Here is a 21,688-nt window from a genome sequence, read left to right as displayed (position 1 = left end):
TTTGGGGGAATTTATTTTTACTGTTGGGGGCAAACCTAGGGCTGCCATGTGCTGGGAAAAGGCTTTGCCACAGCTGTAGATCATCCCTAATTATAAACTCCTAAATTCTCCCAATCCTGGAACTTTCTAGGTCCCTCACATGATGCAACCTTTGGGGGATTCCTCACATAGAATCATGGGGTGATTGCATCCCAAAGAGAGAAATGTTCCCCAGTGTCTGCCTGTGGCTGTGGTGATGAGAGTGCTGACCAGTGGATGGCAGGGCCCATGTGAAACCCTTTTGGTTTCCACTTGAGTGGAATCTTCACCATGCCTTTTTTTTTTTTTCTTGAAACACAGGTTGGCCTGGAACTTACAGTCTTCCATCACCCTTACTCAGTTTCCCATGACTGGGATCACAGGCTTAAATTACTATGCCCATCTTTCTTTTTTTGTATTTACAAATCTTCTAAAAGCCAGAAGGATCTAGAATTTAAAATTTTGCGGTCCAAGGCATTTCCAACAGGGGATTCTTGACCTAGGAGTTTCCAGACCAGTGTTTATTGTGTGGCTACTTCATTCCCATAACAGTTTATTTTTGACAAAGAGTTCCAAAGTGTGATGTCACTGGGCATCAGGCGGTGTCCCAAATAGCAGCACCGACTCAGGTTGTAATTTAGGCTGGAGAAACTTACTAGGACCCTGGTAATCCTAGCACCCTGGGGCCTCACATGTCCTTAGTCTGATCTAGTGATGAATCAACTGCTCTTGAGGGTGGATTGGAATTCTAGTCACTGTGAGGCAGGAGCATTAGTATCCTACAGCCACTCTGGGCTCCATAGGAAGACCCTGTTTCAATAGTAAAAGGGGTCACCTGCGAGTTCTTACTGTCTTCCCTGAGGCCTTCCTGCTGGAGTTAGAATAGTTGTCTCACCAAGTTGAAGTAGAGGGCAGAATGTTGGTGCCTTCTATAATGAGGACTAGTGACAGATAGTCTATGGAAATTCTACAAAGTTCTACAGGTGTTTATGTCATGTGCATGGGAATTGCTGGCTTCCCTGTGTCCTTTGCCTTTAATTTGCAGTCCATGGGGCACCTGGGAATGTCCCCAAACCAGGCTGCACACAGGGCTTGTCCCATGATTCTCACTTGCACCCAGTGCCTGCCTGATTGTCATACGTCTGACAGAGCCACTGTATGCTCTCCTGACACCTGCGGAGAGCAGTATATGGGACCCTACCATCCCCACACTGCCCATCAGTGTCTACAATGTCCCTATATGGCACTGAGATGGTCTAAGCTCCTTCCTGCCTATATGCTGCATCAGAATCTGACCATTCCTAATTTCCTCTTCTCACACCCACACTAGAAGCCCTGTACCCACACTAGCCCCAGCTGGCCTGTTGCCTACTGACATCTAATGGACTCTGCCCCAATCCCCTGCCCTACCCTGTCCTGTCCCAATCCCCTGCCCAGCCCTGCCCAGCCCCAATGCCCTGCCCTGCCACAATGCCCTGCCCTGCCCTGCCCTGCCCTGCCCTGCCCTGCCCCAATCCCCTGCCCTGCCCTGCCCTGCCCTGCCCTGCCCTGCCCTGCCCCAATCCCCTGCCCAGCCCTGCCCTGCCCTGCCCTCACTCAGCTGACTTTGTGGACATCTCAAGACAGTCACTGGACAATGGCTGACACACTTGTCTGAAGACTGGAAATGTTTCTCGATCTTGGAGAGGAAAGAAGGACCGTCCAACTACACTGTCCGCTAAGGAAGTTTATTCAGGTGAGGGATGACAGGGACTGTTTTGTCTCACGTCACACATGTCAGTAGAAAATATCCTAGGTATTGGATGGCACTGTTAGCATTAACAACAAAGCACATAGTGTTGGGAAGGATAATAAATTATGAGTAGGATTAGAAAACCCCAAGCCTCTTCCAGGTCCTAAGAGGGCAAAAAATACCACCAAACATAGCATTAATGTGATAGGTTGGTTAAATCTAGTTACTAGATTCTAGTGTGATACCTATGACTTTTTGTGTCATGCTCAGCTTATAATGACTAGAGGACCTAAGCTTGAGAGTCACCAATGCCTTTCCCTTGCTTCTCCAGCTGCTGAGCATTGAAAAGCCCTAATGAGACAGCATCTGTTTGCAGACATACTGGATAAGTCTTCTGCACTTTATCTCTCTGAGTCACCTCCACTCTCAGTAAGTCAGTTTAATTCCATAAATTGTAAATGAGTCACGTGGAAAATATACTTTCTCAATACGATCACAGATTTCCATGTGAAAGGTGAAACATGAACTATCCCACCTAAGTTCTGGGCTTGCACAGACCTGCTCTGCAAAAGAAACATGTGGTCACAGCTGCAGTCTGCATTCACTATGGATGCTCTTGAGGACCTCCCTAAACTGCATAGATTAAGATAATTATCTTGCTTTCTATCAAAAGAATTCATTATGCCAAGTTGGCCTGTAGAAGGAGGCTAGTCTCTTCTGTATTTTATCAGATGTGCTTAATGTATATAATCATCGATAGTAAGTGAAAGATCTGTTTGGAATTGAAACTGAGTGATGCTGGAGGGTGATCCTGAATGCACAATGAGCAGTGGAGGCACCAGAGCCCGGTGTGGATGCCTAGCAGGCTCCCACATTGAGCAGGCACCGCTCAACCACCTGTACATACACATCTCCTGAGATCTCTCTCCTTAATGGGAGATGATGGCGTCCATCTAGTATAGCACATGCCCTGGAAGGACAAAAGCTACCTACAGGAGCTGTGGTGATGGCTCACAGGTTAGAGCATCTGCTGCTCTCTCAGAAGAACCACATGGTCCCTAACAATCATCTATAACGGGGAATGCTATTCCCTCTTTTGGATCATGAGGGAAATGCACTCAGGAGTGGCCCAGACATACATTTGAAAAAAAAAGATCCATTGAGTTACATGATAAAAATAAATATAATCAGCAACAATAAAAAACACAGCATATGAATGATCAAGTGAAACAGCACCTATAAAAACCTATTTCCCAAAATGACGTTGATGGTCATTATCTTTGTGGTTTAATACTAATGCTGTATTGTAAGAAAAACCGAGGCACATGGTTCTTGATTAGGATTATTCTATATTCCTTTGTGAAAGTTGTCATTTTTTCTGCAGCTCTACAGGCATGAGTGTGTGTTACTCAATATCTGGGCAATCAGTCAATAAGGAATGTGTGTTGTAGACTGATATAGATTAGGATGAGCAGAACACATGACAGCATGGATACAGTATGTCAGTGATTACATCATAAAGTGTGTGTCCATAAAAAAAGTCACATTATCCACACAAAAGACACTATCACCCTGTGTACACCTTGGTGGCTTTAAATTCCCTATTTACTCATGCTGCCTGGACCATGCAAAGATCCATATCCAGCTGTCAGTTCTAAGTCTACAGGAGGGGAAAGGACCCTTGAATAAGATGGTCTTAAGAGTCAAGAGTTACAAATCAATTTTTATTCATAAGGAATACAATTTACAAAAAACAGGCATAAAATGAACAACTAAAATGGTATAAAAAATGAAAAACAGTTACAAGAATATATAACTATGATATAACAAAAAGAAAACTTCAATGAAAATCATAACCAAAAACATTTCTTAACAGCATTTTCTTAATGAACATTTAGAAACACAGTTGTAGTGCTGTTTCTCCTCTAGGACATGAGATGTCAAGGCAGTCCCCTCAGATGTCTCTCAAATGGTGTTATCTGTATGAGAGAGGAGAAAGACCTCAATGAGACAGGCTGGCATATGGATACATAAATTTAGGGTCTCTATACAATGAGGAAATTAACTGAGAAGAAGAATATTCTCCCCAAAAAAGTCTTTGACTGTTGAGGATTGTCGTCAGCAGGGAACTCCTGACAGAGAAACTCACTCTTCAGGGGGCTGTCTTCTTGGGATCTGTCCTATTCCATGTCTCCTGCAGTTCCTGAGACCTGGGAGGAGAAGGCAGCTATTAAGACACTGATTTGGTGGGGACATGCATACCAGCTGTGAAGTTGCTGCTTTCTGTCCCTTCAGCTGCATTGGACAGACAGCACTGATCTTTTCACTGAAATCATTGCTGATATCTCTGCAGCCTGGGGAAAGTCACCAACAACCCTCACAGTACTGTGGGAGAACAAGCTGCTCCTCAAACGTCTACCAGTGAAAACCAAGAACGGGGAAAGGAGAAGAGACCTAACTGGGTTGCAGGAAGAAAGGAGAAGGCCACATGATACTGAGATCAAAGCCAATGACCAGGACTCATTTGCCATTTGCACTTGGTTCTTATCCCTACAAGGTGCTTCCAACCATCACATGACCCCTGTATGACCTTTGTCACACGACCAAGAACTCGTTGAAAACTCTTCATAGCATCCAATCTATGACAGGGAGATGCAGTCATGTGATATGTTATTCCTCTGTCACCATTTCTGGCCTGCAGTTACAAAAAGGGCAGAGAAGTGTATTTGCCCATAATTCAGTTTCTGAAGAGTGGTTAACATCCCAGAATACTTGTGCATAGACAGAGCAATGAATAACTCTATCACATGAGGTAGGTGACTGATTGGGTGTGGGGAGATTAGAAAGATGATAGGGGAAGCAAAGATGTATCCAATAGGCAAATGGTATCAGACATTGTTAATCTGACTCAGCTGCTTGTTCCTACCACATTTTGCTGGGTCTGGAGGTTGCTGGTCTTCTCCTGTTCGTCTTCAGCATTCGGGTTCAACTCAAACAAATATCGCTGTAACTCCTTGCTCTCCTGCTTCAATGTGACCAACTTCTTCTTCATACATGCCTGGTCCATCAGGAGCCGGCTGTGCAGGTTGCTGGAAACACACTCTGCATAGTAAGATCCTGAAGCCTCTTCCTCCCATTCCAACTGCCAAATCCCACAAACTCCACCAGGACCCAGATACCCATAAAGACTTCATAGAATACATCTCCATACATGTAAGGCTGCTGCCCAAACAGCAAACGGCCAATCCAGGGAAGAATAAATTGTTTCTGTGACCCAAGCCCCAATAAGAGTCCATGTCTCTCCAAAAGAACAAGGGATCTACAACTACCCATGAGAGCCCAATGCATCGGGGCAACATCAATTAGTAGGCGGCAAATAACCACAAGAGGACAGTAGAACCAAGGGAGGTCATGCAAACCATGTGGTCCACACATTGAGCTTTGTTAAACCTGGTATGACCCCAGACCCACAGGTTGGCCTAATAACACTCTGATGCCTGAATCAGTGTAGTTCTATCCAGAGCCTTCTAAAGATGCATAGACACTGTGGTGATAACTGACAGTCTCTTATGGAACTGAATCTGAGTCCAAAAGACCCACGGCACAGTGATATTTAAACAGCAGAAGACATGGACCCAGAGCTGCAGGCTCTCCAGTCCAGAACAAAGAGAGGCAGACATGGCCATTCCACAAGTGATGGGCCCTTCTGACCAGTACTTACCGATAGAAGTTAATCTCCTTCTTGAGCTCCTGAAATTTCTCACGATGTTCAATGTTCTTTGTGTCTAAGTTGTGCAGTAATGACATGACCTCTTTCTCCTTTATCTTCAAGTTTTCATAAAATGGATTTGGCCTGAAGTAGGGGCTGGCCCCAGGAAGATAGAACCCAATGAACATCGAGGTTTAGGATTATATGAACTCAGGGTGTGCCCTGTACTACCCCAGCCATGGAAGGACACTTTCTGAATTCTACATATTTGGATCTTCTTCAGCTTCAGAAACTTGGAATTGTGTGCCCAGGATAACAGAAGCTAAGCACCCAGATAAAGGGTTCCCAGGCTCACTTTTTTCAATCAGGAGGGCTGGATCTGCATTCAAACCTGTTATGCTGTCAAGAGCCTAGGCCACAGAGCTTACCCAGCCACACACACACACACACACACACTCACACACACACACACACACACACACACACACACACACACACATCCAGAAACCTCTGATTTCATTTTTCCTGGTTTGACAAGTGGAATGCTACAAGCCAAATAACTAATATTCTAGAGGCAGACAGTACACATAATTCTGGAGATGAGACCAGATATTGCCACAAACTTATAATCTGCCCAAGGCATACAAATGTATAGACAAATGTGACCACACAGGCAAAGAACTGTGGTGTTGAAAGTGGGGCTTCCAAAATAAAGCACTTAAACCTCCATGAAACTATTATAAAGGTAAATCCTGAGGTCAAAAACAGACCCCTAAATTCCAAGGGTGGAGGGACACAGAAACATATAAAAGTTGTGCATATGCATGCAGACCTGTGCACACACAGACACACAAACTGGGACACACCCACAAGAAAAGAAAAGTAAACAGACTCAGAGAATGAGAAAGAGAGACAAATATGGAAAGAGCACAATGAGAAACAATAGAAATGTATGCACCATTACTGTCTCAGAGTGTAGGGTACACAGACAAGAAGGAACAGGCCAGAGCGTCAGGTCTTCTAGTTAAGCATTGATATGAACAATGTGGGACCAGTCACCTAAGGGTGCTGCCATGAGATGATAGCGTTCAGTCACCTTCCTAGCAAGTGCAAACACTGTCCACAAACTCACAGCACCTAGAACCTTGCAAAGCTACCACCTGTCAAGGGCTTTCCAATTGTACACTGGGAACTCATGCTCCAGTGACTTTATCCCTGAATTCTTCACTCAGATCACAAGTTCAGATTTTCAACAGGCAGAATCAGAGAGTCCATTTTCAAACTCACTCCTCAGTAAGGGTCAGGTTCTGAATCTCCTCTCTATGGGAGATGAGGTTTAGAACAAGGTCCTTTGTTTGGAGCAATGCATACCTCTTGCTCATGGATCCACCTGTCACATAAAGGAGGCGATCTGTCAGCTCATTTCTCTCCTTGGTAGTTAGCTCCAGTTCTCTATTCAGCCTCTCCTCTTCCTCGTTGGCCTGCACCTTGTTTAGGACATTTTCAGGGGATGAGGTCTGTCTGCAGGCCTCTGTAGGTAGAAGAACACAAGTGAACCCGCATGGGGCGAATGCATAGAGCATACACAGACCACAGTGAGGTCCAAATAGGAGAACATGCTTGGAAGCCAGTGTCACTGCAAGGAGTTTGGTGTGTGTAAGAGGCATCCTAAGTGGATCACAGTTCCCCCACTACTATATAGAGACCAAGAGATGTAAGCAGCCAGGTGTTCCCTATGCCCGCCCACACAGGCTAACAAGTACCAGAGAGATGCCTTCTCCACGATTATTATCAGGTACGCAGGCTACAACCTGGTTTCAGGACCCTCACCCCTCTGGTTTCAGAAGTCAGATCATCAATTCAGCATCCACAATGACTTGATTGATCAGGCATACTCAGATATCCTACACTGTTACTCTAGTCCAATAACTTTGCATTAAAAAGTCATGTAGGGGGAGGACATGGTCAACAGACTTATTAATTCCCCCTACTGAAATGATAAATGCCCCAGAAGTGCCAATAGGTTACAGGCTCTTTCTCTACCTGCTCCATATGGTTTGGCTACTGTAGAAAAATATCTGCCACACAGAACCTCTAATATATGAAGCTAAGATTGGCCCCGTCAGCCAGAGGTAGTCAGAGGAGTTCTAAGAATATAAGGTCATGGCCAGGAGCACAATTCTCTCCCTCTTACTACTGTCAGATAGTCACTAAATTTAAAGAAGCAATGAAAGTGAAGTACATTGATGCCCTGTTTAATTCAGAAAAGTCATACCCTCCATGACTACTTATGGTGTTATTATATCAATTTAACACACCGAATGCACTGTAAAAGTAAAGACTAGAAGTTCACCCAATAATAGCATAGGCATTGCCATATCCTCCATGTGGTTATGGAGAACTAATGATGTGAAAACCTTGACTTTCAGGAATTGTGATAATCATGGAATTCAGTATCTGTGGAGATGTTCCAGTGGTTGTGGCCCATTACTAAAAAGGCCAGCGGAAGACCCCCACACACACCCCTGACAGGAAGCTCAACATACACTGCCCAGAACTTACTCCACATTCCCCATGTCCTGTGTCCATCATTACCTTTAGGTTTCGTTTGCTTCACTCTAGACTCTTCTCTATCAACATCAACTCTCCCAAAGCGCCTGAGAAGATGGGCAAACATGTCTGTGGATATATCCTTTGGACACTAAGAGAAAAAGTAGGGAATTGGTTGTCACAACGATACTGGTGACATCACAGGGATTCCAAGGTCTCTCTAGGAGACAATAGAATGTCCACGAAGGGCCGGCTGATGTCACGGAGAACAGACTTTGCCTCCCTGCTAATGTTCTCCCTGTACTGAGCAAAAGCTGATGTGCCCTTTTCAGGAGACTTCCCTGTGGCATAGCCACTGAGCACCACATGCTTCCAAAGCCAAATTTGGCTCTAGGCTTGATTGGAAAAACCTAAGTCATTGCTATGTATCTAAATGAGTGCTTCCTCCCCAATCCCTGCACAGAAATGTTTCATCCTACCTCAAATTCTCCTCAGTCAGCAATATTACCCATTAAAGATTACTGAGAAATCACACCAGTTCCTTTAAGTAGCCAAAGAGGCCTCCTGTCTCATCATGTGCAGGTGCATGAAATCACACCCAGAAATAGCCTGTAGGGTAGGTTGCAATGTGGGTGTGTGTTATAGGTACAACCTGAAGCTTTGTGCTTAACATTTGACAGTTGCCACCAGATTCCTTAGGAGAAAGAATTGCATTCATTATGGTCCTGGCAACAATGTGGTGATCTGTTAGCAGAGGAAACTGAAATATTGGATCTACCAGAGAATGCACCCTCAGGCTGAGTGCGGGGCTCTCCTCTTTGCACTTAAGTTACCAAAGCAGGATTGCTTACAGGCCTCTCTAAGCTATAAAGTGTGATTTCATCTGAAATTTAATAGTCAGCAGATGTGGGGGGGGGGTATGCAGCCAAAGGTAGGACAAGCCTAGAGACATAACTCAGTGGACAGAGTAAGAAACAAGCATCTTCACTCCTGTTTCATGGATCACCCCAGAAAACACAAAAGCATCTATCGTACTAAAAAAAAAAAAAAAACAACTTATTTTATTGAATGAATACACTAATACTGTTTACAGTATTAGTAGCAAAGCTCAGACTATGGGGGCAGATCCATGACTTGAACTATCTTCCTGACAACATATAAAGCAATAAGTAAATAAATAAATAAATAAATAAATAAGAAAAAAACAGAAAATAAAAAACACAAACAGCACAAGACCAGGCCATTTTAGCTATGACAGTGCATAGTTACCCTTAATTTGATGGGTCCTATATAAAGCTTCGTGCAATATTGTCATTTTAACAAACCTCATCCAGGGGGCTGGAGATTTAGCTCAGTGGTAGAGCGCTTACCTAGGAAGCGCAAGGCCCTGGGTTCGGTCCCCAGCTCCGAAAAAAAAGAACCAAAAAAAAAAAAAAAAAAAAAAAAAAAACAAACCTCATCCAGAACATACATAACGACACAGGATATGATTACAATGTCCTTGCTGTTTCTCAAGTTATTTTTCTGTGTCCTTCATTGTCAGGCATATTACAGCAACAAACTGAGATGTCTGTTAGACTTGGAAGAAAGTGGATATGGAAGATCCCCATTTATATATCAGTACAGCCATTTCTTAAGAATGAGAATCTTTTAAGCTGGCCCTCGCTTAGCCCCTTGACATTAGACAATAGACAAGAAAGTACAGAAAGCACATTCCCACCCACTCTCTAGGAAGCTGCCTGACCATAAGAACAGAGGGTATAGAACATATTTACTGCAGGGCAATTACAAGACTGGAAACATCTCTGGGAAGCTAACTGACCACTATAGAAGTGAGATGTCCTTGGTACTGAATGCAGCTGTGCTATAGGCTGACATAGCTATAGCCTTGTCCTGGGTATTCCAGAAGAGAAACACGTGCCAAGACAGATATCCTTGGTCCTTGTCCTGGAAACCCCAGGATAAGAAAACATATATCAAGTCAGACGTCCTTGGTACTGAAATAGCTACACTGATGTGGTTAAGGCCTTATCCCAGGAATTCCAGAACGAGAAACATCTGCCTAGTTATCCTTGGCACTGAAATAGCTGAGCTAATGAAACTGTGTGATCATAAATGACTGTTTAAGCTGTACATTTCTGTTGTTCGAGGCTCCTCCCATCCCTCCTACGTGAGGACCATGTCGAGCCCCAGTGCATTGGTATCCCAAAGTAAACCTCTTGTTTTTACATCAAGACTGAGTCCTGTGTGTTCATGGGGTGGTGATTGTCCTCAGGACTGGAGCGAGAGTCTCCTCTGTCTGAGGGTCTTTCAGATAAAGCTATAGTTGTGGGTTACACACCTCAGCTCTCATTGGCTAATGCTGTCCTCACAGTCCTTGGAGGCCCCTTTGTAAGACGACCTGTTGGAAAGTGGAAGCAGCTTTATTTGAGCTCAAAGTGAACCTGACGAGCAACGTAGAGAACAAGATGGGGTAATTGAGACCCTGTCTAAAACCAGCACTGAAACCCACCCTTCATTCAAAGCATCATCTACCAATTCTTGAATTTTTACCATTCTCTGCCAACCAGTCTTTCATTCAGGAAAGGTAGAAAAGAACTGGAAATGATCTTTGTATTCTAAGGACCTCGATCTATCTTTCCTTAGGTCCACATTAAGAACAAATGAAATGGGTATCACCATCTGAACAACTTAGTATCACCTACTCAGCATTTCTAGCCTAATACTGTGCCTATGGCAATCTCAAGCTTCCCTGAGTGTTGCTGTCCCAGCAAGAAGAATGAAGTTCTATGGTCAATCCCCAGTGAACCTTTCAAGGGGTTAGAAGAAAGCCATCAGAGATACTGCACTTCTTTGTCCTTAGATTAAATCAAGATGATACAACGTGAATCGATTGGGCTATTCAACCATACATCTTCCTCACAACCCCACCTATCTGAGTTCATTGCTTGGCAGAATTCATGCCCCACCATCCTAGATATTTCTTGATTCATTGCTGCCAAGGGCCAGGTTTCCTGAGTTTTGTTTTTTATAGAATTGGGTGTAGTCAATCATTGTTGCCCTCTGTAAGAAATGACAAATATCTATAATAACTGACCACACTGTACTTGTGTATACAAATACAGTAGTGGAAAATTCAGCATAACTGAGGAGTGGGAAATCACCACTGTGTCCTGGCCTTTCTCTGCCCATATCACAGCTCACAGGCGGCTGGGGCAAACCTTGAGTTCCTCTGTAGAAACAGAGTGATGTTGAATGGACACTGAGCAGGCAGAGCAACACAGCTGAGGCAACTCAATTCCAGCAACAAATGCATTATGTGTTTCCCATATTAACAGCTCCTTTTGAGGACTTGTCCCTACACCCAGCTTAAACACAGCAATTTTCATACATGCCAGCCTGCTATTTCATATTGTTGCTGTAATACGCCTCCACATCATAGATTTCAAAAAAGAAAGAAAATAAACATGACACTGCGAAGGGTGATGCCTGTCAACATCTAGTGTGTTGGGGGCCCAGGTACGGTCACAAATAACCAGGACACAGGGGATGCAGAGCAAAGGCAGATGCACCTGCATGCAGCTGCAAGCTTATTAACCCTTATATAGGCATGAATATGCATTACCTCACATTCCCTTTTGGCAAGATATAATAAGATCGTTATTCCCATGATACCAGGAACGACTGAGGCAAGACTAGGCAAAGAAGTGAGACTAAGCAAAGGTTTCTTCTTAAAATATCTGTATAGCAAATCACCCCTCTTCCTAGTATCACAATATACTTGTCATAACCCAGAGAGCATGAGAGCCGCTTCCACAAACATAGGACATAGTGCAACAGAGTGTGAGGTAAAGTGAGAAAAACATTTTCTTCTCAAGGGCAGCATTCCAGCCCCTGCTTGCATCTCTCAGCAGTCTTTCCTTGATCCTGTCTGGGAAGTATATCTCAGTGACTCCACAGTTTCTTTCTTCGTCCTTTTGTTTTAAAAGTAACACTTTCTATAACATAGCTAAATGTCCACGAAGGGGTTTAATCGTGCAAAAATAAAGCAGTATAATATATAATGTATGCAACCTTTAATGACAGTATCTATTTTCTTAGGGATATTTTTCAGATACCTTCTCAGATCTGGATTTAACTTTGGTAATTGTTATCTGTCTACAAAATGAACAATATCGAATAAATATTCCAGTTTCTGGCGTAAAGTCCTCGGGAGTAAGAACTAATGATTTTGGAATTTGCTTGGTGTCTATTGTTATGTCCCTCATTTCATTTCTGATTTTTAATTTATGTATTGCCTCTCTTCTGCATTGTTAGTTTGAGGAAGGGGTTGTCTCTCTTGTGGATCTTCTCAAAAAAAAAAAAAGAGGAAGGAAAGACAGCTCTTGATTTCCTTGACTTTGTATTTTTCTCTTTGTTTCTAAAGGCTTGATTTCAGCCCTGAATTTATTGCCCTTCATCAGATCCTACCAGACTCTCTATGGGATGAGGCTTTGCCTCACTTGGTAACAGCAGCATGGAATAAATGAAGCTTCTGCTGATCTCTGTTGTGGTGTTGCACATCACAATCTCACCGAAAACCATGCATAGCCTGGTTTTAGGCTCTATTAAAGCAGCCCACTATTTCAGTGTTCCCTACAAGGTGCCATGGAACAGTAGTAACGTAATTCTGCATGCACATCGACAGGTTTCTCCACGGTCTTCTGGGTCATTTGATAATAATTTATAGTGAGTTCATGGATGAACACACACACACACACACACACACACACACACACGCACACACACTTTACTGACATGGTGCATATTCTTTGCACACCAAAAATAAAGTGAGCGTTACTGAAAATGCACCAATAATGGAATCGAAGGAGGGAGCTGTGGGGAAGCTGGGGCTTAGAGTTACTTAAAAGACCTGATGCAGATTCTCCTTCTATTGGAGGAGAAACTTGATAGACAATGTGGTTCTTTATTTTCTTTCTCTAGAGTACACAGGACTAGGGTGGCAGCTAGGCCTTTGAGCATGTTTGGCAAGTACTGTAGCACTGAATTAAATCCTAGGGCTGGAACCCTATTAATCATCTACAACAATTACAGCGCAGGCTGGATGACGACACTCAGATGACAATGTGGACATCTCAAGACAGTCACTGGACAATGGCTGACACACTTGTCTGAAGACTGGAAATGTTTCTCGATCTTGGAGAGGAAAGAAGGACCCTCCAACTACACTGTCCTCTAAGGACGTTTATTCAGGTGAAGGATGACAGGGACTGTTTTGTCTCATGTCACACATGTCAGTAGAAAATATCCTAGGTATTGGATGGCGCTGTTAGCATTAACAGAACAAAGCACATAGTGTTGGGAAGGATAATAAATTATGAGTAGGATTAGAAAACCCCAAGCCTCTTCCAGGTTCTAGGAGAGCAAAAAGAAAAAAAACACGAAATACAGCATTAATGTGATAGTTGGTTAAATCTAGTTACTAGTTTCTATTGTGATACCTATTGTCAGTGCCTGCGCCGACAGTGTGTGAATATCGGGTGTAGGTTTGTGGGGTTGAAAGAAAACACGTACACGGGTCACCCCTTTTTAGCGAGTGCCACCAAGGCTTTACTGAGATCTCTTTATATACCAGAGGCAAAAGCCGTGGAAAAACAACAAGGCAGGTGAAAATCTCCAACCAGGAAAATAGGACAAGTCTGTGTGGTGAAAGTTCCAGCCCAATCAGAGGCATAAACAGCTTCTTAAAAACAAGAAGCAGGAAAGCTGAGTGGGGAGGAAGGGTACCATGGAAAATCCCAGCCCCAAATCAGGGGCTAAGAGCAGCTGTCAAAGGTGTAAACAGTGTCTTGTTATAGCAGGCTGAAAGGCTCAGGGAGGGGAGAGGGAAACACCAAGGTAGGGCCCAACAGGAGCCTTCACTGGTGGCTCTAATGTTTCACTTTCCTCTGCCAACTGGCCTCCACACTGTTTCTAGCACCATAATGATTTCAAATCTTCCGCCTAAGGAATTTTGTGGCAACCGTTGAATGCTAAGCACAAGGCTTCATGAGTGTTCCCCTAACACACACCCATGTTGCAACCTTCCATGCAGGCTATTTCTTGATGTGATATCAAGCACCTGTACATAATAAGACAGGAGAACATTTTGACTGCATATTCAAACTGGTAGTATTTCTCAGGAATTTTTAATGGCTAATATTGGTGAAGGAGGATAATTTGAGTTAGGATGAGACATTTTTGGGCAGGATTTGGAAGGAAACATTCATTTAGATGCATAGGAATTACTAAGGTTTTTATAATCAAGCCTTGAGGAAAATTTGGCTTTGGAAGCAGGAGGTGCTCAGTGGCACTGCCCCGGGAAAGTCTCCTGGAAAGGACACCTCTGCTTATGCTCAGTACAGGGAGAACATTAGCAGGGGGGCAAAGTCTGCTCCCCATGACATCAGCTGTCCCTTCTTGGACATTCTATTGTCTCCTAGAGAGTTCTTGGCGTCCTCTGCTATGTCACCAATGTTGTAGTGACAACCAGTGCCCTAGTTTCTCTCAGTCCGAGTCTGGCAGATACACCCTAAGACATGTTTTCCAGTCTTCGAAGTGTTTTGGGAGGGGGGATGTCGATTGTGGAGAGACTAGGGTGAAGGAGTCTGACCTTTCGTCTCAAACAAATGATGGACAAAGAAAGTGGTTCTGGGGAATGTGGAGTAAGTTCTGGGCAGTGTCTTTTGAGCATCTGTGGAGGCGGGGGGAGGGATGGTGGGGGTCCTGCAAGCTTAAGCTGACCTTCCTAGCAATTGGCCACAACAACTGGAGCATCTGCAAAGGAATTGAATTTCCATGAATATCACAATTCCTGAAGGTCATGGATTTCAGAACATTAATTTTCCCATCCCCAAAGAAAGGATATGGTAAGGCCAATGCTACTATTCTGTGAACTTCTGGCCTTTACTTTTAAAGTTGATTTGTGGCTTGTTTTTTGTTTGTTTATTTATTTATTTATTTAGTGGGTAATATTATTTATTGCCAAAGTCAAACATCTGGGTTACATCCTTGGACCCACATGACAGAAGGAGAGAAATGGCTCCTGAAAGTTGTTTGGTCATGTGCTGCAACACACACACACACACACACACACACACACACACACACACACACTCACACACACACTCATACTCATACTCACACACACACACACTCACACACACTCATACTCATGCTCACACTCATACACACACTTTTAAGCAAAAGTAATTTTTCTTAGAGTCTGATATAATTGGTTCTAATACAAAGACAGCCTGAGTGTAGTTACTATATAATTAAATAGTACTCATGCTCTCAGGCAAACAGTTTAAAGTTTATAGGTATCTAATAAACTCGCATTGGGACATTTGAAGAACATTTAAATGTTCAGCAGAAATACAAAAAATAGCTAATTTAATTTGTTAAAAGTGAAAGCTTATATAATTCTGAAGGTTTTTATACTGGTTTATTATACATATAACTATGAAACGGAAAACATAACATACTTGATCAATGAAATGAGGAAGATTGATTTAATGAACAGAAAAATGGATGGTACTTCAAAACTTCCATGATTACATATTATCTATTTAATTCCCTCCACAATAGCAAGAAACGGACATTATTATTTATGCGACATTACAGACACTTAAACCGAGAAATTATTAATTGGTTGGGCTGCTTTTCTGAGCTTCCTTAAAGGTTTAGTTAATTGACAGAGCTGTGGTTTAAAATTAGGGCCCATATTCTTCTGTTTTAAATGTGTGACGCTTTTTTTCTATTTTTTCTCCATCTTTACTAAATGGGTATTTCTTATTTACATTTCAATTGTTATTACATTTCTGGGTTTCCAGGCAAACATCCCCCTAACCCCCCCTCCCCTTCGATAAGGGTGTTCCCCTCCCCATCCTCCCCCCATTACCGCCCTCCCCGCCAACAATCCCTTTCACTGGGGGTTCACTCTTGGCAGGACCCAGGGCTTCCCTTTTATTTCTAGTGGGTGCTGCTCTCCCTGCTCCGTGGGAAGTGGATGGGGGGAAGGCCCGGGCCTGAGGTCAGTTGGAACTGGGGTAGAAAGGCATAGGGCCTCCTAGGTGAGAATGCCAAACCACCACTGCTGCTGCAGCCACCATGGAGAAGCCCTTGTTCCTGCTGCAGGGAGGAGAGTCTGGTGCCCACAAGATGGCTGAAGGGGAGCTGAGAGTGGACAGCTTCATCACCCGCCTGCTGGAGGTATGAGGCTATCGTCCGGGAATAATTGTGCAGATGACTGAAGCAGAAGTCCGAGGGCTGTGTATCACGTCTCATGAAATCTTTCTTAGCCAGCCAACAGCTGTGAACACAGGTTTCTTTTGGAGAGCAGGCCTGTGCAGGCCCAGAACCTAGGTGGGACAGTTCAAGCTACCCTTTTTCCATGGCCAATCTCAGATCATATTCAGAAAGTATTTCTTGGGCTAAAGAGATGGCTTAGTGGTTAAGAGCACTGACAGCTCTTCCAGAGGTCCTGAGTTCAAATCCCAGCAACCACATGGTGGCTCACAACCATCTGTAATGAGATATGATGCCCTCTTCTGGTGTGTCTGAAGACAGTCACGGTGTACTTGCATATAATAAATAAATAAATAAATCTTTAAAAAAAAAGTATTTCTTCCAGGTGATAGATTTCCAATTTATGGAATTGAACTAACTTACTGATGGTGGAAGTTACAGAGAGTTAAAGTACAGAAGGAATAATCCAGAATGTCCACCAACAGTTGCTGTCACCCCAGGGCTTTTAAAAGCTAAGCTGCTAGAGAAGCAATGTAGTCTTTGGTTATTCTCAAGCTTAGGTCTTCTAGTCATTATAAGCTGACCATGACACAGAAAGAGTCATCTATATCAAAATAGAGAATAGTAACTAGATTCACACCACACTATCACATTACTACTGTATTTGAGGTTCTCAGTTAATATCTAAGAACCTGGAAGAGGCCTGGGTCTTGCTACACGTACTTATAATTTATGTCCCCATTGTCAGCTGAGATTCTTCATGCAGCCTGGATCAAGGAGGTCATCCCACAAAGCACAAAACACCCATCTCAGATAAACATGTATGGTTTATTGAATCCAAAACATCCATGAATTTCAGGACACAATTAAATGTTGAAACCTAAGGATAATAGATAGAGAAGAGAATTAAGATTTCTAGTTCATAGATCCAGTAAACACCTTCAACAAATCATAGCAGCAAACTTCCATAAGGTAAAGAAAGAAAAGGCCATAAAGGTACAACAAGCCTACAGAACATCAAACTAATTGTACCAGAAAAATTCCTCCATTCACATAATAATTAAAACGGTAAATGCACAGATCAAGAAAGAACATTAAAAGGGGTAAGGTATAAATATCTAGTAACAAATAAATTCAGACGTATCTGAATTACACCAGACTTCTCAACAGAGATTCTAAAAGTCAGAAAATCTTGGGCAGATGTAATGCAGACATAGGCTCCTATATCCAGCATAATCCTCAATTACCATAAAAGGAGGAAACAGGATATTTCATGACAAACCCAAATTTAAACAATTCTTTTCTGTAAGAAAGCACAACAGAGGCTAATAGGAGGAAAACTCCAAGACAATAAACTAAACTATACCCAAGAAAAACCAAGAAATTAATCTTCTCTCAATAATTTAAAAAAAGAGAAGCGCACAAACATAATTTCACCTATAACCAGAAAAAGAAGAGAATGCAGCAATCATTGGCTTTAATATCTGACCAGATCCTCTTTCCCTAATCCCCAAGCTCCCAGAGGCCAAACTGCCAGGCAAAGTGTATGCAAGGATGCTCTATGGTTCAAGGTGAGGCCTGTAGCCCCATCAAAGGCAGATCCTAGAGGTGTGAGGTGGGATGGATAAGTGTGGGTGCAGGAGCACTGTCACATAGGCAAAGCTGAGCAGAAATGGGATGTAAGGCTTGATGAGGGGAGTCTGGAAAGCAGGACAACAGTTGAAATATGAATAAATAAAATAACCGATTAATAAAAAACAGCCAAAAATAAAATAACAAGTAAAAAGTTAAATGAAAATTAAACCAAACCAACCAAACAAACAAACAAAAATCCCTGTGGTGGATTGGCCTAATGCTGCTTGTATTTTAATGCTAATTTGTAGAACTCAAGACTGGTTAACCCCAAAATCTGACCCTGCTCCCAGTTAACTGTGATTATAAAGAAGCCAACAGCCAACAGCTGCACAGCAGAGAGATGGGGGAGGTGAGCTTTGAGGGCTTTGCTAGAGAGGATCATGAGGAGGGAAGAAGGAAGAAGAAGCTGCCAGAGAATAAAGGAAGAACGTGTGTGATGGAGAGGAGAGAGGAAGAGGACAGCAGCCATGGTTAAGGGAGAGGAGAGCCTGGTCCTGAGGGCTGTCCAAGGGGAACAAAGAGCAGCCAAGATGCTACACAGTCAGTAAGAGCAGCTCTCAGGCGAGCAGAGATCAGCAGAGACCCCAGACCAACAAGCTACACAAGCCAAGCTCAGCCTCCACCCAAACTCCCTCTCAATATCCCGTGTCCTCCATGGGTCTGGCCTCAGCGTGTGTCCTGCGTCAGCACATGTGTCTGTCTCAGCTGACATCACTCTGCCCATCAGCCCGAGGCCAAGGAAACATCGAGAAACTACACAGCCCACCAGAAGGGTTTTTGCTGTGGTTCTATGAAGTCCCAACAAATGCAGCTCAACTACAGAATGCAAGGCAGACCAATGCATGTTTGTCCTTAGTGCAGAAACCTTCATCACGTGTCCTTTCACATGTGTGCGTTAGCAGAACATCCTTTTACCTGTGTCTGCCTCAGTGAAACATTCCTTCACACATCTGCCTTAGCCTTTCACCTGTGTCCACTTCAGGGAACCACTCCTTCAGGTGCAAATTTCTCAAGATTAGCAAACCGCATACAGAACATTCAGAACAAAACAAGGTGTGTGGTCAGCATGTCCTTGAGCCAAGTCCCTTCTCCTTGTCAGGGAAGGCAGGCGTGTTACAGCAACAATATGAAATGGCTGGCAGGCATGGAACAAAATGGCAAAGCTATTCTGTCACACCGTACCAGCCAGCAGCTCAACTGAATTTTTAAGTTTTGATGTTACAAGTGAATATACTTGACCTTCAAACACTGAGAGAGCCCATTATAATATGAACTACATAATCTAGGCCAAGACCACCTCTGGGGCAAAGGCCCTCAGCCTGTGGGTCGTGACCCACACAGGGTCTCCTATCAGATAGTTTACACTACAATAAAGATTCATTACAGTATCAAATTTACAGTTGTGAAGTAGCGACAAAATAATTTTGTAGTTGGGGTCACCACAGCATGAGGAACTGTTCTAAAGGGTTGAGGCCATAGGAAGGTTGAGAAACACTGCTCTAGGAAATTATGTTTTCTTTCTCTTTCATATTTTTCAGACAGAATCTCAAACTGTACCTGAGATTGGCTTGGCTTGGAACACGTGTGTAGTTCATGCTGGCATCAGACTTATGGCAATTCTCCTGCTTCAGCCTCCTACTCAGGAGCCTACCAGGGTGAGATCACAACCACGCGTAATGTGATTGCTGTTCTTGGTTGTCAACTTGAGTGTACCTGGAATTAACTAATGCCAAATGGCTTGACGCCCTGTGAGGGGGATCTCTCTCTCTCTCTCTCTCTCTCTCTCTCTCTCTCTCTCTCTCTCTCTCTCTCTCTCTCTCCTTCCTTCTTTCAGTGTGCCAGGGTCATTAGGACTCAGTTTTCAGTTCCATAAAAGAGTGTTCCTCATCCCAGTATTGTCTAGGCATCTGCAGAAGGCTCTAGATAGAACAGCACTGATTGAAGTCAGCAGAAGGTTATTAGGCTGACCTGGACCTCTGGGGTCACACCAGGTTTTACAACACTCAGTGCGTGGACCACATGGTTAGCATGACCTTCTCTTGGTGCTACTGACCTCCTTTGAGGGTGTTGGCCCACTACTAATTGATGTTGCCCCCATGCATTGGGCTTTCATGGATAGATGTAGATCCGTGTTCTTTTTGAGAGATGTGGACACTAATTGATGCCCGGGCCAAGCAAACAATTTATTCTTCCCAGAATTAACTCTTTGTGATTTGTGCAGCAGCATTATATGTATCGAGATGTATTGTATTAAGTCTTCATGGGTATCTGGGACCTGGTAGAGTTAGTGGGACTTCGGAGTAGGAATGGGAGAAAGGGGCAGCATGATCTTACTATGCAGACTGTATTTCCAGAAACCTGCTCAGCCAGCTCCTGATGGAGAACACATGCAGGAAGAAGTTGGTCCCACTGAAGCAGGAGAGCAAGGAGGGACATCTTGAGTGTGCACTGAACCAGAAATATTTGGTTGACTTCAACAGGAAAGATAAAGACCAGCAACGTCCAGACCCAGCATCAACTGGTAGGGACCAGCAGCTGTGTTAGCTTAACAATATCTGATAAAATTTGCCAATAAGATACATCTTTGCTTCCTCCTACCTCCTTTCTAATTTACACTCACAACCAGCCAACCACCTCATGTAATGGCATTGTTCATTGCTCTGCCTATGCACAATTATTCTGGGAAGTTAAACACTTTTCAGAAATGGAATTATATTGCAAGTATATTTTGCTGCTCTTTTTGAAGCTGCAGCTTAGAAATGGTGACAGATGAATAACATACCTCATTATTGCATATCCATGTGATAGATTGGATCCTATGCAGAGCTTTGAACAAGTTCGTGGTTCTTTGACAAATGACACTCTGTGTTAATGTGACTTCTTGTGTAGGAAGCACCTTTCTGGAATAAGAACTAAGTGCAAATGTCAAATTAGTACTTGTCATTGGCTTTAACCTTGGTGACATATGGACATCTCCTTTCTTCCGGTAACCCAATGAGGTCTCTTCCCATTGCCCTGTTCTTGGTTTGCACTGGTATAAGTCTGGGTCCCATATTGTCAGCCCACATTACTGTGAGGCTCTCTGGAGATTTTGCCCTGCCCACAGAGTTAGCAACAATGATATCAGTTAAAATGTCCATGTCGACTGTCCAATAGAACTGAGGTGGTAGAAGGCAGCATTCTGACAGCTGGCTAGCATTTCCCCACCAAATCAGTGTCTTAAAAACTGCCTTCCTCTCCCAGGTCTCAGAAAGTGCAAGAGAGCTGGAATTGGACACACCCCAGTAAGAGAGCTTCCTGAAGAATGAGTTGCTTTCTCAGGAGTCCCTGATGACAAACATCCTGAATGGTAACAATATTTTTTGGATGAATATTCTTCCTCAGAGTTAATTTGTCATTTCTTAGAGACCCTAAATTTATATAACACTAAGCCAGCCTGACTGATTGAGGTCTTACTCCCTTTCTTCTTCAGAAAACACAACTTGAGAGACAGCTTGGGGGACCGCCTTTCATTATGTGTGCTAGAGGAGAAACAGCAATACATCTGTGCTTCTACATATTCGTTAAGAATATGCTTATGTTTAGAAATTTTTTTGTTATGATTTTAATTGAAGTTTTCTTTTGTTGTTTCATATTTATATGTTCTTGTTACTATTTTTCACTTTCACATATTTTTAAATATTTTTATTCATTTTAATCCTGTTTTGTTGTAAAAATGTATTTGTTATGAATAAAAATTGAATTCTATCTCTTGA

At 43.1% G+C, this 21,688-nt stretch overlaps 3 protein-coding genes across 5 annotated transcripts in view; 1 reads left to right on the top strand and 2 right to left on the bottom strand.

The window, feature by feature from the left end:
* LOC147999107 (uncharacterized) overlaps positions 1 to 21,688 on the top strand; it is a 924,037-nt gene that overhangs the window by 530,888 nt on the left and 371,461 nt on the right. The gene's annotated exons all lie outside the window — the stretch shown is intronic.
* LOC147999123 (disks large homolog 5-like) overlaps positions 1 to 21,688 on the bottom strand; it is an 85,187-nt gene that overhangs the window by 55,550 nt on the left and 7,949 nt on the right. The gene's annotated exons all lie outside the window — the stretch shown is intronic.
* On the bottom strand, positions 3,457 to 8,228 carry LOC147999124 (disks large homolog 5-like). The gene is made up of 6 exons (XM_087596153.1): positions 8,055 to 8,228; positions 6,831 to 6,990; positions 5,472 to 5,615; positions 4,677 to 4,839; positions 3,900 to 3,960; positions 3,457 to 3,729 (listed from the first exon to the last, which is right to left on the bottom strand). Exons 1-5 carry the CDS (start codon positions 8,134 to 8,136, stop codon positions 3,931 to 3,933), a joined length of 579 nt encoding a protein of 192 aa, XP_087452279.1. The 5' UTR covers positions 8,137 to 8,228; the 3' UTR covers positions 3,457 to 3,729; positions 3,900 to 3,930.

This window comes from Rattus norvegicus, chromosome 19 (assembly GCF_021556685.1).
Source record: "Rattus norvegicus strain SHRSP/BbbUtx chromosome 19, alternate assembly SHRSP_T2T, whole genome shotgun sequence".
NCBI lineage: Eukaryota > Metazoa > Chordata > Mammalia > Rodentia > Muridae > Rattus > Rattus norvegicus.
The sequence above is the reverse complement of the archived record's forward strand: the minus strand, read 5'-3'. Positions and strand labels throughout refer to the sequence as shown.